The sequence below is a fragment of the Liolophura sinensis genome, chromosome 6 (genome assembly GCF_032854445.1).
Source record: "Liolophura sinensis isolate JHLJ2023 chromosome 6, CUHK_Ljap_v2, whole genome shotgun sequence".
Classification (NCBI taxonomy): Eukaryota; Metazoa; Mollusca; class Polyplacophora; order Chitonida; family Chitonidae; genus Liolophura; species Liolophura sinensis.
Genome location: NC_088300.1, coordinates 66,868,072 through 66,884,665, shown reverse-complemented (window position 1 = coordinate 66,884,665; position 16,594 = coordinate 66,868,072). Strand labels below are relative to the sequence as shown.

At 38.7% G+C, this 16,594-nt stretch overlaps 2 protein-coding genes across 2 annotated transcripts in view; one reads left to right on the top strand and one right to left on the bottom strand.

Annotated features, from left to right (window-relative positions):
* Nucleotides 1-993: 993 nt before the first annotated feature.
* LOC135467655 (REST corepressor 1-like) lies at nucleotides 994-12,447 on the top strand. Its single transcript, XM_064745447.1, has 14 exons — nucleotides 994-1,223; nucleotides 1,339-1,395; nucleotides 3,951-4,022; nucleotides 5,511-5,563; nucleotides 5,762-5,923; nucleotides 6,262-6,380; nucleotides 6,816-6,879; nucleotides 7,169-7,272; nucleotides 8,144-8,351; nucleotides 8,535-8,612; nucleotides 9,294-9,351; nucleotides 9,768-9,967; nucleotides 10,390-10,511; nucleotides 11,413-12,447. Exons 1-14 carry the CDS (start codon nucleotides 1,109-1,111, stop codon nucleotides 11,543-11,545), a joined length of 1,545 nt encoding a protein of 514 aa, XP_064601517.1. The 5' UTR covers nucleotides 994-1,108; the 3' UTR covers nucleotides 11,546-12,447.
* Nucleotides 12,448-15,402: 2,955 nt separating this feature from the next.
* The window catches only part of LOC135466556 (spectrin beta chain-like), a 48,862-nt gene continuing 47,670 nt past the window's right edge, over nucleotides 15,403-16,594 (bottom strand). Inside the window, 2 exon segments of the mRNA XM_064744106.1 lie at nucleotides 15,403-16,300; nucleotides 16,302-16,379. Of these exon segments, the coding sequence (XP_064600176.1) occupies nucleotides 16,217-16,300; nucleotides 16,302-16,379 (162 nt within the window). The 3' untranslated portion in view covers nucleotides 15,403-16,216.

Here is a 16,594-nt window from a genome sequence, read left to right as displayed (position 1 = left end):
CCGTTCAAAACACCAGATCATTATATTTATGATTTTTTTTTTCGCTCGCGGAAATAATCACAACAGAGTAGCTATATACATTGCTGAAAGACCTGATCGATACAGCTAAAGCCGGAATGCAATATTGTACCATATATCGCCGTATAATACATTGTTTATAAATGCGGCATTTAAAACTTTCAATTGTTAAAATAAACGGAGTTTGATTGATTAAACGATGTTCCGAGATGCAGATATCTGGCCTAATTCAGGTGCTGATAAATAAATTAACATTTATACAGGCCTATGCAATTCTAACTTCAGTCAAGTCGCGTCTGTTGAATCAAGTACGGCTGCCTGGAAGGATCGGCTTTATTCCAGTTCTTCAAGTAGCGTGTACGGAAATGCGTATCGGACACGCCGATATAATTTCCATTTTTTTCTTCCCAGTCTCATCTGTGTTAACTTATAAATGTTTCAAAGACACCGCTGACAACAGTTTTACACAAATGATGAATTTTGGTGACAAAACCGACCACAACACACGGGTGTATGGAAGCCTTGAAAAGCAATGTTGCACGTCGAAGTAAACGTTGTTTGTAAATTACAAAAATTACGGTAATAAGATGTGACAAATACGCTCTGTAAGACCATATCCAGCTATAGTTAGCGTTTTGATAGAGGCTTTGTTATTGAAACGATGACATGGTGAACACATTTTGCAAAGGTAGGTGACAAAATCATTTTCCGGTTGCTCAGGCGTATACTTTGAGAAATAGTCCCTTGTTGTGACCACATCACTACCTACGCTGTTCCAAGAATTTGAGTGAACCTTACACACCGATTTCATGCACATGGACCTAAGAGCAAAATCTGATTTAGAGTAGTTACACGTATATATCCAGATGTTATTAGCTGGATCTAGGCAAAAAAGTATCTTAGCCTCAAAACAACCTAGACCTATATCTGCTTGCGTAGTAATCAGCGGTGCATAGCTTCACCGGGAAACGACCGGGGAATAAGAAAGTCAGCTTCGCTCAGGAGAATAGAAGTGGGATTTATGTGTTGAAAAAAGAGAAAAAGTCCGATTTAGAGCTTTGATCCCAATGTGGAAGTGAAAAACGTCATCATGGTCATGGCTGATCGAAATTTTGAAGAAATGCGGAATGGAAGGCGGTCTCGGGGTGGAAGCCCGATCAGTAACTTTTCTGACGACAGCAGCGCCGCAGAGGACTCAGATCACGGTAAAAGTCAACAGCACTGACCCTATCCATGTTCGCGGGAAAACCAAATCAAGTGCATTTCTTGTTAGCATCGAACATGTAACTAGCGTTTAACACCACTTTTTCTTTGTTCCAGATAACGGTATGCGTGTTGGCGATGAATATCAAGCTGCAATTCCCGAGTTCAACCCAGGTACATAGACCCACCGTCACAGTGGATAGTGCATTGGGTGTTTAAACAGTACACGAAGAATAGATTGCATAATTTACCTTCTGAAGGTCCTCTGTTACAAATTTTGTTGGTGATTTTTAACTAATAATTTTAAATATTTTAAGTGCCTTCAGTTAAGATTTAATTGGACATCATAACCTTTTAATAGAGGTGAACATATTGATCAGTTTGGATTTTAATTTCTTAAAACATCATAACCTTTTGGTAGAGGTGAACATATTTATCAGTTTGGGTTTTAATTTCTTAAAACAGTGCAAGGGCTTTATGTGGTTATGATACGGCACATCAAACAGGAAGTGAGGTCAAAAGTTTATCCATTATGGACATTATGGAATTTCCTGTCTTGTAAATTTATCTGGTCCAAATAATAGCCCTACAGAGTTGAGATTTGCAGCCAGATATGCAAGCAATTAACCCAGGCCATTTGACCTAGGACGAAACTTGTTCAGAGAATTCTGTCCCCTGGGCACTGCCCGGTTTCCTCCCACCATAATGCTGGCCGCCGTCTTATATGTGAAATATTCTTACGTACGGCGTAAAACACCAATCAAATAAATAAATAAATAGAATTCCGTGACATTCTAAAGAGCTTCGAAATTGTAAGGTTTTCTTGCTGTTTCTTGGTACAACACTGAGCAGTAATCATAATTCAGCTGAAAAGTCATTTAAAACCAGCACTGGAGGCAAGCTCAGAGGGCAGGAAATTCTAAGTGCCACAAGCTTGATCTGTATGCTACTGTGTAATGATTTGATTGAGAGATAATGATGCACAGTAATCTACGCCATGTCGGAATAAGGAATAATGATACAGCGCAGTCATTCTGACTAAAGACTAAAATCTTGCTGGATGTTAGTCGTTAACAAAGATGTTCAGGAAATACTAAAGTGTTACTTAGGGATTCTTCGCTGGGCATAGGTGATGGTCATATCAGTAGCCTACTGTAGGTAATAAATTTTCCTGGTAGTTCCAATAACTCAGAGTACATCCTTGAACTGCACAAAGTTAACATTGTTGTACAGTGTTCACGTTGCTGAAAGACATTTTGAAGGACTTTGAGCTCATTAAGATTTTTTCGAGGATAATGAAAGAAGCCAAAGTGAGTGATTGTAATGAAGGGTATTTATGATAACCATGTTTCTCAATGTGTACTAAATGTTTGAGTTACAGTATCCCACAAGTTTTGTTTTAAGGCAGTTTTCATGCTCTTTTACAGTTATAATCTGTACTGGGCCTTTCTTCAGCATTAGCAACATACGTGACACCCCAAAATAGGATTTGACCCTGTTGTGTCAGTGACTAACATTTTTCATTTGATGACGTTTTAACAAAAGAAAAAAAATTGTAGACAGTCTCATTCAAGATGGTCACAGAAGCTGCGTGAGCCTAGTGATACTTTGATCTGACATTATCACACCAGATGAATATGGGACTGCAATTCTGTCAGGGGAGATAACTTTGTGGAATTTTCATGCTACCCAATCTAACAGTATTGCTTGTTTCTTAATTAAAGTATTCAACATCATGGCCAATATGACTAGATATTTTATTTTTATATTTTTTAATTTTTGATTTTTATATTTTTGTATCCCCCTGATAGTAGTTTTATATTGCATTAGAAGCAATTTGCAGTCTAAACAACAAGTGTCCCTACAATTTTTAAGTTCAACCTAAATGATGTCCTGCCACGTAGTTTAAATAAAATGTTTGATGTCAGCGACGTGAATTACAAATTGATAACTTTTAGTCAATCAGATCATGCAGGTCTGGTGAAAGATTGTTATCATGTTTTCTTGTGTGATCATTACAAGAAGTGCTGTATAAAATTTGGTTTGAAGATCTGATCTGGTAAAGTAGTCACTTCATGAATTGTAGTAAAACGATAGATCAGAGATAGGGTTGCATTCATTCTTAAAATGAAGCATCTTTTTAAGCTTTAGCAATGGTTGACTGCATGGATACTGTTTGTTAGTGTTATGGTGGAAATCAGTTGATGTACAAGGTGCCTTTTCTCTACCAGAAGATATCAACAACATAACCTGTGAATCTGCTTTCAGCGTTGGATTATTTATCTGACAGCTTTCGCTCTTTCCCTTCCAAAAGATAAAAAGATAAACTGTGGCTTGGTTAGCATTAGATCATCTATCCAACAGTTTTCACCTTTCTCTACCAAAAGATATCAGCAACATAACCTGTGAATCTGTGGTCAGCATTAAATCATTTATCCGACAACGACCTTTCTCTACCAAAAGATGACAACATAGTGGATCTGTTGTCAGCATTAGATTATCTATCCAACAGTCTTCGCCTTTCTCTACCAAAAGATATCAACCACATAAGATGTGAATCTGTGGTCAGCATTAGATTTTTTTTTTTTGACAGCCTTCACCTCCAGCGATGTTTTTTGCAACAGTTGTGTTACGTGTTTAAAGGTTACTACTGCCACTAATTCAGAGCTTGTGTAGATACATATATTTATTATGATGCCTTTGCTGACCAATGTGATATTTATTTTCAGACCACAAACCAGAGAGCAGAGCAGAAGCCATGTTGGTGTGGGCTCCAAGTATTGAACTTTCAGAAGGAAAAAGTAAGAGAAATGTTTTTCAGCGAGTGTTTTTATTGAGTTTGCACTGGATGGTTAGCTAGATTTTGTGCGGTCTTCAGCTAGATTTTGTGCTGTTTTGTGTGTTCAGTACAAGACAGTAAAAGGCAAAACACTAGCTGTGCTAAGCTATGATTTCCTGTGTCCATTCCTCCCATTAAAACGCTTTGGTTCACTTTCCATGTAGGTTCCAAATAACATAAGAATTCAGTAAATTATGTAAAGATCATTACTAACAAGTAACTGTCGACTTTAACCTGGAAAGACAAAGACAGAATTTTTCCAAAGGGAACACTTATTAGAGCGAATAATTGCTTTAAAGGGCAAAAAAAATGTTTGTAAAAAAGATGAAGTCTCTTTAATTTTTGTTCAAGAGGTGCACTTTGACCTTTAGTTTTTTTGTTTTTTTTTGTGCAGTCACTGTACAACAGTGGAGAAGTGACTAAAATATATGAAAACTTGTTATTGTTTCATAAAACACCATGTAAAGCTGATAAAAATCATAAAAATCTTGAATATACCTGGTTTTTCATCCATTCAAATCTTTGACGGAATGCCCAACTGGAGTGAAAACAGAGGAAAATGAAAATATGAGTCATTGGAGTAAACTGTTCTCTTTCACAACACTGTATCTTCCAGTATTATGTTCATATCAGGTCTCTGACTTGAAAACAACAATAATTTCTAAGTATGAGTGTCTTCGCAATGAAAAAGGGAATCAAAACAAACAAAACTGGTACTGACCCAACAGAGCGCAGTCGATCTTAACAGATGAGTTCCAACAACTGAACAAATCAAAAATACTCTGACTTGCCCAATCTTAATTGTTTGTGGTAAACCGCAATTTGCTCTAGTTTTAATTTTAAAGAAACGTTGAGATTACAAGCTTTTTGTTATCTGACAGGACTAATTTGATGGACTGCGTGGTAAAATGAAAGAAATGAAAATGAGGCTGTGATGATTGCATTTTGAACGGCTGATGGTTGTCCAATAGACGTCACTGTTTTAATTATATCTATCAAAAAACTATAGTGGATACTTTTGATACCTAACCGCCCAGCCTGAATTGATTTGATAATAAATTTATGGTGGCCAGAAGACAGAAAATTAGCCGTGATGGCTTAAAGTAGGTGTCAGCAAACTATATCCCTCAATGAGCTTAAAACACACATACAGCCAGTAAACAAAACAGGTGCTTGATGACAAACAGATGTTATGACGGGGCATTTTCAGCACTGGGTAGAGTTGACAACAGACAGATAGGATTACTCCAGTCTGACTGGACAGGGGCCACTGGTTAATAGGGCTTATCTCAGGGGAATGGCAGATATTTTCGACCCTCTACAGGGGCAGGGCGCATGTTGAGAATGGAGAGGCGCTGCACCCCTCCGCTTTGTGGAAGGTAGTGGTCTGTCTGCTCGCTTCAAACATGAATCTTGTAAAACTCAAGTGCTGTTATACTCTTCATTCCAGTTGACGAGTATGTTCATATAGCCAAGGAGAAGCATGGATACAACACAGAACAGGTATGTGCTTGTCAAATAGTTTGTCAGTAAAATTCTTGAGAAAATTTATTTATTTCATTATTGTTTTACGCCTAACTCAAGTACTCTTATTGGAAAACCTCACATGTTTGATCTTTTGTCGTGAAATTTTGAATACCTTTTCTCTGTACTGTGGTGTATTTGAGTTCTTGATCACTATTTGCTGTTTTGATTATACAGGCATTGGGGATGTTATTTTGGCATAAACACAATGTTGACAAGGCACTATCTGACCTTGCTAACTTCACACCTTTCCCAGATGAATGGACGGTGGAGGATAAAGTGCTGTTTGAGCAGGCTTTCAGCTTCCACGGCAAGAGCTTCCACAGAATTAGACAAATGGTGTGTTTAGGTTCCTTTCTGTCTGTTATCATCACTGTATTTGACCTAAAATTTTGTCACCCTTTTTTAGCTCCTGATGTTTTGTTTTAGAAAGTAGGATGATATCCAACTGGAAAAATGTAAGTTTCAGTACCTAAAGTAATATTGTGTGATTTTCATTTGCCTTTTAAATATGCCTCTTTTCAGGCTGTATGTCAGACCAAGTGTTCACAGTTGTGTGTGTATCTCAGTGTCTCCGGTCGAGGTAACTCACCTCATCGTGGCAAATGCTCCTTGTCATGTATCAGAATACTTCCATCCTGTGCTTTGTCTTTATAATACCTGCCTCTGAATTGCAGTTACCAGACAAATCCATTGCCAGTTTGGTGAAATACTATTACTCGTGGAAGAAGACTCGCTCACGTACCAGTCTCATGGACAGACAAGCCAAGAAACTGGCTGGTAGCAAAGATGACAGGTGGGTAGATAATGCCAGCAGGAATGTACGTGTTGTACTGATTTTGCAGTATTTAACACCTGACACATCTTTTGGAACTTGCTACCTACATCTGGCTGTTTGTGATACCTTGGTGACAATAAGTAGTTGACAGCTACTCATTACTTTTTTGGCAGTCTTTCTGTCTTCCACCAAAATAGTGTGCTTACCTGTGCTACACACTTGGGAAAGTTCATCAGTGACTTACCAGAGGTTGATGGGCGACCCAGTTCCGTCGACCCATGAAACGCATTACCATCAAAACTTTGTGATTATGATATTGAACCACAATGAAATGAAAATAAGTAGTGTTTGGTAAATTCCCATATCCATCGAAAAATTGCAGACACACACTGTCATTGCTTGTTTCATGGTTTTTTGTAATCTTATTAAATTTTTTCTTTTTCATATTTACAGTGATGGTTCTGATGATGGTAGTGGAAGTCCAGGCAGTGATGGAGAAAATAACAAAGAAAATGGGGTGTGTACTGCAGTTGTTTTTAGCATTGATAAAATGTATAGGCACTTCGACAAACTTATAATCCATACCACGTCTGAATGGTATTGTTGGCCTGTGAACTTGCATCATCATTATTATGATATTTTTTGTGAGTATTTCATTTTAAAGACATTTCAACCTAAGTTTAGTTTCTTTCAGTTGTGGGCATGAATTTGTGTCATTTTGTTCATTCAAGCTTTATAATGCATGTAGGGGTGGGTTTGCAAAATGTAGCTTATTCGCTTTCATGATGTGTTGTTTTGTTTTTCAGCATGAACGAACGAAGGGTGGCTGCTCCAATTGTAACATTCCTACCTCTCAGGTACATTCAACACCAAAGGGATCCCTCTGTAACTCCTGCTATCAGTACTGGAGGTAAGAGCTTTGCATATTTTTTTTCTTGATGAAATGGGACAGGGCTTTGTGTAATGTTGCGCGAGGACTCTTACCAATGTGGTCACTCTGAATTCAAGTCTTGCTCGTGCTGGCTTCTTGTCCGGTCGTACATGAATTGATCTGCCAGAAACCTGTGGATGGTCATGAGTTCCCACAGGTTCTGTCTAATTACTTCACACCATAATGCTGGCCTCGAAATATTCTTGAGTAAAACACCAATCAAATAAATATGTTGGCTTGAAGGCCAGGCTGCTTCAAGGAGACATTATCATTAAATCACAAATATAATTTTGAAAGCGACATTAAGTAGAAAAAAAAGAAAACCTTAAGTTTGAATTCATGCCACATTTGCAGTGATAAGTACAGGAAGATGATGGTTTTATCTGGGGGCTGACTGGTTTTCCTTGCAGCTGCCCTATAAGTGGAATATTCTTGAGCATGGGCAGGGATGAATACAGGATCTCGTGTCTGTCAGACAGACTTGTCTAATAAATCAAATGGGCAAAAATTGGAAAAAATGTTTTTTTCTAAAAGATGAATGGTTTGCATTATTACATTCCATGTAGAACTAATTCCCTGCTAGATGTCAGTGATATACATTTCACAATATGTACAGAAATATCTTCAGTGGCTGAGAATGCATTTCCAAGCATACATAAAATCTGTGGCCTCCAGACCCCGGTTATTTTGTTCCATTTTACCTCAATGCGTTGAGTGAAAATTTTCCCAAAAATTTAAAATAAGGACTGAATTCTGGATACAGCACTGATAATTTGTGTTAATCCCTCATAAAATTGGCTTTACCACAGGTAACGTATGTAACTCTTTAATACTACTGTTTCTGCTACAGAAGAACAGGAGTGATGCGATCCTCTGGATCCAAACGACATGAACAGCAGCATGGTGTGAGACATGCACCTTACAAACACAAGCGAAAGCCACCACGGGGAATGTTCCTGAATAATGAAGACCTGCAGTCTATTGTTACCGGTCCACCTGGCCAAGGGGAGGCTATCCTGAAATCACTGGACTCTGAACTGGTCTCCCTTAAGCGACAGGTTAGTAAATATTTTTATGTAAAAGTATGTTCAAACCACACTTCTGCTTCATGCTGAGTTGTGCACTGTTTCGTGATGGACACTGCAGTTAAAAGTTGTTAATCTCTTGTGTATGGTTAATATCGTAAGTACGACGCAAAACCCCAAGCATACATACATACATGCATTCTTGTATTTATCTAGGTACAAAATAACAAGCAGATCATCAGTATGCAAAAGCATAAGACCACTTCAGCAATAGATGAACTTAGACCTCAGGAGGTAAGAACAAAATTTTCTTTGAGTAGAAGCCTGGGGCTACTGTCACAAAACTTTGTAAGTCATATTTCTCATAATTTTTTTCGTAAAAGACGTCTAGGTTATAGTGCCATAAGGCAACATTATTTACGGGAAAAGTTACAAAAAAACTGATGTACAAAGTGTTGTGAAAGAGGGCCCCTTGTGCTTGGCTGTTTTCAGATTATTTTATTTAAGGCCCGCTTCTTATTAAATTGGAATGAAAAAGTTCCACTCTAATTCCTCAACTTTTTCGCATATAAAAGAGCAATTTTCAGTGCAGTTTATGCACATTTTTAATTTGATTTTGGAAACAGAACAACATTAGCTGGATGAGCCATTTTCAGGGCTTCACAAAAAGTATAATTTTATTAGTCTACAAAGAATATGTTTAAATAGACACCCTGCAAACATGTGAAACAGTTAAAGTATTTCTTAAGGCGAGGTACTAATAAGGTGTAAGTGCAATTCATTTTTCAACAACTACCTGAAAATTATTAGAATAAATGAACTTAATGTCGCGGAGTGAAAACAAGTTTTGTGCTGGGTTGATCCTTGGTTTTAACCCCACGTGCTGATATCTGGATAGAGAAACATTACTGTTAGTTTCACAACTTGTTCCCAGTTTCATTTACAATTATAAACTGCTTCATACTTCTGTTTTAGGTGATGGTACGAATAAACGCACGCTGGACAAATGAGGAACTGCTTTTAGCAGTGCAGGGTGAGTTTTCACTGGGTGACGTTTTCTCCTTGTTCATGTTTGCATTGTAGTTATCATTTACTGTTTAGTCTGAATTATTTCAGTTGACAAGATAAACGATGTATATATCTTCCCAGAAAAGGGGGCAGGCTGTGACATGGTGGTGAAGACGCTTGTCTTTCAGTTTGATAGAATGTCTGAGGTGTTCGTTTAGTTCCAGTCTCGGACAGGCAACCTTAAGAGAGATACCAGCTATAAGCATTTATCAGTGCTTGTAGGGCCCTTAGCATGAAGTTTATTCAAGACAGCTTTCATCAGCGTGGCAACTGATGGATCTGACTGCAGCCTTATAGGTAAAACATTCTTTTGTACTGCATTAAAACTTATCCAAATCCAAACAAATGTATCATGTCCTTTGTTTGTTTCACTGATTTCAGGCGTTAGAAAATACGGCAAAGATTTCCAGGCTATAGCAGATGTCATAGGCAATAAAACAGAAGCTCATGTACGCAGTTTCTTCGTAAATTATCGACGCCGCTACAACTTAGACGAAGTGTTAGCTGAATTCGAAGCTGAACATGGCATGGAATGTCCAAGAGACAACGACGACGACGATATCAAGATTATTGAAGAAAAGGCAAGTCGGACCCCTTTCTTTGCTAGTCTATTTAATGTTTGATACTCATAACTAACATTTTAAGAACTGTGATGTTTCAAGAGATCTTCTCAGGGTTGGAAAGGATGGGGCATACTTTTTGTTGCTCTGTATGACTATGATAGTTCACAAGCTGTGTGGATTTTATTTCAATGCTGCAGTTACTAGCTCATTACCTGGAAATTCTTAGGGGAAAATTTGTTTAGAATAGCTGAATAGAAATGTTCAAAGAGTACCAAATCCAGGACAGAATTGACGATTGACTTTGTGTTGGGCAGTTGTGTTCCTACTAATGATTGTTACAGGACCTTGTCTTACATGTATAATCCTGTTCACTAATCTGTGCCTGATCTCAGGTGACTAAGTGTGTTGTGACTAACCGTGTTGTATTTGCTGACCGACAGATGGACGTGGACAAGCCTGTGGAGAGTTCGGAGGCTTCGAGTGGCCCCACCTCTACTGTTGCCCCTCCTCCTCTGTTAAAACAGCCACAACTCCCCGCACCCCGGTCACAGTCCCATCCCAGGTAAGGTCCTCTAAACACCTAGTACCTGGCTGTTTTGATTGCCAGTTAGTCATAGAAAGTATATATTGAATGACAGTACCACATACTAATACGGGGATGGTGATAGTACAATTCCCATTATGTATTGCTGTTGCGGCTATAGATTACATCTGGTAAAATACTGCAGTACTTGCATTGTGTATAATTGTAGTGGATGACAGCAGCAGATCAGCTGAAATGGTTGTGTACATTTTGTGGAGACTACATTTCTGACATGAGTCAGTGCAGGTGTATGAGTGGTAAAAACTGGGCATAGCTCAGAAGAAATGGTTTCACCACTGGTGAGGGGTGAGGTACCTGATATATGGTAACCTGAAGTTTTGAAAGCTTCAACTCACATCTCAGTCAGTTCAGTTCAGCCACCAATCAAATAAGTAAATGAGTAGACATTGTGTTTTGACAAAGGTTCATTGCTGGAACACTTGACATTTTGGACATGGTTCCTCTACCATCAGCTTCCTTTGAATGGCATAGCTATTCAAAGTGGATGTTTTAAGGTGTGATTTGGTATTTTTTGTGAAAGTTTGCAAAGTTCAATATATTTGCTGTGCTGAGATGTCTCAAAGCCCAGCTTTCTCTTCCAAGTTTTTGAAATTTGAAATTAAATTGGTTCTTGACTTCCTAAGGAGGGAAAGTTGTTGAATGCAACCATGTGGCGCTGTGTATGATATTTGAAACTGAACCCTTCATGCTTTTAGTCTGATCTGATAAAATTACATGTGTGTGGTTGTTCTTTATACTGATTTCTGATTTATGTTATCGGGAACATCCCTGTTTGAACATAAAGGCACTGACTTGCGTGGTAATAAATTATTATTTTTTCTTCCCCTCTTGTTTAGCAAATTTTTGTTTTGTGTTACAGTTTATTGCCCCAAAAGCACACAATTCTGCAACAGCCCCCGCCACTTATCCGGCCTAACCCTATCCCTGTACCAGCCCATGGCAAGTCACTGAGTGGGTTAGCAGGAACGCAGAGCCTCATTGGACGGGAGTGACTGGCTTCACCCCGACCTTATCAGCAATAACATAATGTCTAATACATATTACAGCCAGGACTTGGTCAAGACAGACATGTTTTGTAATGAGAAGCACTGCCTCAACATCTGACCTCACTGATTATGAGCTGTGTGAGCACCGACAATATAACATGAAATGATTCGTCCAGCAGAGTTGTCCCAACATCCGTACGGAGGATTATGCGACAGTGTTGTAGCTATTCACATGTACTACATATGATTCCTACGTTGCATGTTGCCAGAGTAGTGTGAGTTTTGCATACAGATACAGTAGACAATGACAGTGGACTATATTTACGCGAGTAAGATCAGTCTGGCTGAACTTGCATAGTCTCCCACATTCGCAGACATTCGCAGAGACACATTTCCATTTTGTTTGTTTGTTTTTTTTTTTCAATGATTATATTGTATTACATTTTTTTAAATAGAATTTTTATTTTGTTTCATTGGGTATGTCATTGTGGCACCAAGAACTTCTTTTTAAATTTTGGTTCTGTCCTTTTTCTTTTTTGCGAATACACACGGTATCCTAATCCACTTTGAATTACTAAATACACCATTGCCATGCGAGTTATGCCAAGAATGCAAATATATATATATATGTATATGTACTTACATTATACAGTGAACCTGTCAGCGAGCAGGTCTGCTTTAGTATGCCGACAGTAAAAAGCATGTGTTTGTGAGCTGTTTTGAAGAATAAGTGTGTCGTATGAAAGTGTACTAGTGGTGAAGTTGTAAAGATGTCTTGTATTTTCTACTTGCAAGCTCTCCTAACTTATTGAGTTATGATGCGAGTGATGTTCCTGGGGAATGATAACTCCACAATTTTGTCAGATAATTTATATTGACTAATAGTGTATATGAATGTGTGGTTTACTAGATTTCAGTGTACCTGTACTTAAATAAATCTCAGTCTTATAAATTATCAAAATAGTCTTATTTTATTATTCAAATGTGGGATCAAATTCCTGTAAGAGCAATCTGTCCGAAATGAATTGCCAATGTTCTGCCACGTTACTTGGCCATTTTGTTTCACTGAATGGAGCCAGGGTGAAGCTCCCCTGTTTTAAATGACAAGACACCCATGGTGGGGGTTCAGTCTTGGTCATGAACAAGGAATGCGTAGATTTCTCAACTCTCACTGTATGTAAGGACCTTAAGCAATGTACAGCGATTTAAGGCCATTTGTGCTGACTTACCTGCAGTAAAGAGCAAGTCTTCCGCAAATATGACTGTTTACCCCAGACAATCGGGTTTCCTCCACCCTTAACACTGCTGCTGTAGTATAAGTGAAAAATTCTAGCTCTCAGATCTGTTGGCCATATGCCCAGTTTTGCTCCCACAAAAAATGAAAGCTAAGATGGGAAAAATAAAATAGACTGAGAAAAATTCCTGCGTTAGGTGTTTAAACAAGAATGAGAGAGGTGTTAAAAATGTTTCCTTGAAAAGTCCTATTTAACGGTGATCTCAGACATTTATCATTTGCCTAACATGCAGCACATGGGACCAGTGTTGTATTAAGAAGATTTGAAATTTACCTCTTTGATCGTAAATGCACAAGTTGCTGGCCAATAGTGCTCAGCTGTGAAAAATGTCACGCCCCACAGGGCTGGGTGGATAATGTAAATGTAACTTTCCCGCTACGGTTTTATTCGTGTGTTAATTAACAATTTTTCGGTCATGTGTGTACATATTTTGTGCCTTCTTGTAGCATAGATGTTGAAAACACCAGACATAACACCCCACATTAGACAGTCACATTATACTGATTGCTACCAGTTTTTGGTATAACCCGGCCCAGGTTTGATCCCAGGTCTCCCGACTTTGAGGCGGACTCTCTAACCACTAGGCTACATCATCTACCAAATGGCACTTTTTCTGCGCGGTGGTGGAAATGGGGAAATTCATAATTTAATTATTTTTAACAGCATTAAACATAGTGAGGAAACCATCCCAAGAGCCTTTACCAGGTACTTGAATGGGGTTTAATGCCATGCCCCAGAGTATTTTACTTACATAACAGCGGTTTGGCAGTATGTTGGATGGTCTGTCAACAACCTGTGGATCGTTGTGGGTTTCCTTCCACAATAATGCTGGCCGCTGTCGTGCAAGTATTATAAATATTTCTGAGTACAGTGTTAAAGACCAATCAAATAAATAAGTATACAACAGCAGCGTGTTTCACAGGTGAAGGAAAACCACTCAGAATAACCAGAGGGGTCTGAGCACCAAGTACTGAATTACCAACTTTCTCACATGGATACAGATTTTTGGCCACAGATTGCCTATGCCTAACTGGTGGAAGGCAAGTGATCAACCAGCTTTATTTGACTGGCATTCAAGTTTTAACGTACTTTTTAATTTTCCAATAATGTCCATGTCCCATGATGATGTCTTTTCCAGTCACATAAGCATCAACCTCTAAAATGGACTTTTTATTAAAACATAAATCCAATATCAATTCACACTGGTGCTAATTACCAGTAATGGCAATCCCAAGCCAGTATGAATTGTTCTGTTTGACCTGTTATATAAAGACAGGTGAACAAAAACTCAAACAACAGATTTAGTTTAGCTTGTTTATTATTTCATTGGGGATAGCCAATACAAAACCATCTGAAGCATTGTGGAGGCATTCAACTTATATGAAGCAGAGACAATGGAATAAATCATTGAAAGGATGTGGACATAAAACCAGTGATGTATTCAGACAGCACAATTTTAACACTACTATCAATTGTATTCTGTCCAGGACAAAATCTATCAAGCACATGAATCTGTATTTCAATGAACAATGAGTTATGCTTGAGTAATCTACTGCCATCTCCCACAACGTACTAGTCTACTGTGAAGAGGCTTTGGGAGAACACACACAGCACTGCTCCAGAATATTGACACAGTTATGTCCCCTGATTATTTCAGGGCTTACACTTGAATCTTGCCGAGTCATTTCTTCACACATTAACCCGATAAAAGTTGACAATTAACATGACAAACTTTCCCCACGATAAAATGTAAGCGTTTCCTTCAATCAACTGTTATACTTTGTCAGCTGGGTAAAACATGGCATGCCTATGGGCTGCCCCACAGGTTAAAAACATTTCTATCTGTAAAATCTGAGTGATATTAAAATATTAACAAGCTTAGAAAGAAACAAAACATAAAACACCACTGTGATTCTTTGATAAGGAAATATTAAACTAATTTCACGAGGGGTACATACGAATTCCTCTACATGATAATAAAAAAAATAAAAATAAAAAAAAAACAGGCCATAACAACAACAAGATTTTGAATATTGTAAATTACACTATCTACACCTCCTAAAATAAAATCAGCAACAGGAGAGAATATGAGCGGCAAAAATGCTTTTCATTTTCGACAAAATGCAATGAAACGTACCACTAGACATCACTACACAATGTTGAGAGAGGCCTGTAGACAACAGGGCACATTCACAAATGTACAATACACAAATAGCCAAACACCTAATTCCACTGGGAGAGGGAATAGTCAGTTTACAAGCCACATTCTGGCCACAGACTTGTCAGACACGTTCATCACACAGCCCCACAAATAACACTGTCCACCTTTCCCCATGAATAGTTTTTGTCTTTAATTTTTGACCCCGACCCCTACAGCGGTTCAGTATTCTTCTGAACACTCTTAAACAATAACTGCCACTTCAAATGCTGGGCAAGTAAACCATCACAAAAGAATCCCTCTCTATGATAGATAAAAATAGTGCTAATCCATACAGCTGTGAGGTAAAGCTGAATTACTTGCCTACATTCTTCAGTATAAGCACTTAGCCCCTTTTAAATTCTCCTCCCCCCCCACCCCCCATCCAAAAAATTCATTAATGCAAGTGTGAAATTTGTCCTGAAAACTCACGATATGAGTGGGATAAAATCATCATACAGCCATCAAATCAGAACATGGCCCTGAAACAATCAGCCAATTCCCAAATCTGAGAGAGAAAGCCTCAACAAAGTTTACAAGACAAAAACGTCCCCCTACTCCCCAGTTTTTCACTCAAGGCAGAACTTTTGCATAGATGGAATGCAAAACAAATCTATCACCACCATGATCATAGAGGGTCCCCTACTCTCAGGGTGTTCATCTCTGTCCACAGGGTGTGCCTTGGAGAAGTGAGTGTTTTCTAAGATACCTGAACATGCTCAGAGTGGAATCTGTCCCATTGCAGATTGACTACCTATTAAGTGCCGTAATTTAAACCACAGCTAACCTAAGACAAAATCTGGTTCACTCAGAAATATTTGTTTGCCAGTTCTGAGCTGTAGGCCCCAGACGCTGACACTGTTACGAGATGCTCAAGCTAGCCTCTTGTTCTGTCTCGATCACGCAGGAGCAGTCAGGATAGAGGGTTGGAATGTTGACACGACGGCACAGGCATACACGTCCCTCAGAAGAAAAATGTAGTGCATTGTATGTGTGCATTGATGAAGCAAAAAATGCGCGGAATATAATGTCAATCAAAACTTCAATTGAGTAGATCAGAACTGCTTCATCACGGAGTAGAACAAAGAGGCTGGTACATTGCATGCACCGCTTTCTTCCTGTAGCTAATTGCAATGAACACACCAGATTCCACTAAAAGCACTTGATACTGTTACTAGAGTAATATTATTTTTTCTTCATGGTAAAGAAGCTGCGTCGCTTGGGCTCGTCCCGCTTCGGGTCTGTTGCCTCAACCCTGGCTGGGAGGGTCCTGTGCTCTCTGTGGGGCGCTGGCTCCCTCACTCCCTGTGGCAGCATTGATCTTGCCAATCCACAAGTTCACTTCAGCCTGAAACAAAACAAAACAAAACAAAACCTGCAATCATTTGAGGTATAATTAGGGGTCTACACAAGTATCCTAGCTGGACACCCCTTGAAATCGTTCGGATTACTATTATTAGGTGTCCACGCCAGTATCCTACCTGGACACCTTTTGAAATCGTTCGGTTTACTATTATGATCTGCCCTATTTCACCCTACCCATATCGTAAAAAACTTCTAGTT

What these genes read in the sequence shown, in the direction of transcription:
- LOC135467655 (XM_064745447.1), top strand. Translation starts at nt 1,109, where the DNA reads ATGGTCATGGCTGATCGAAATTTTGAAGAAATGCGGAATGGAAGGCGG. An exon ending in CGCAGAGGACTCAGATCACG is followed by an intron (nt 1,224 to 1,338) that starts GTAAAAGTCAAC and finishes TCTTTGTTCCAG; the next exon opens with ATAACGGTATGCGTGTTGGC. An exon ending in AATTCCCGAGTTCAACCCAG is followed by an intron (nt 1,396 to 3,950) that starts GTACATAGACCC and finishes ATTTATTTTCAG; the next exon opens with ACCACAAACCAGAGAGCAGA.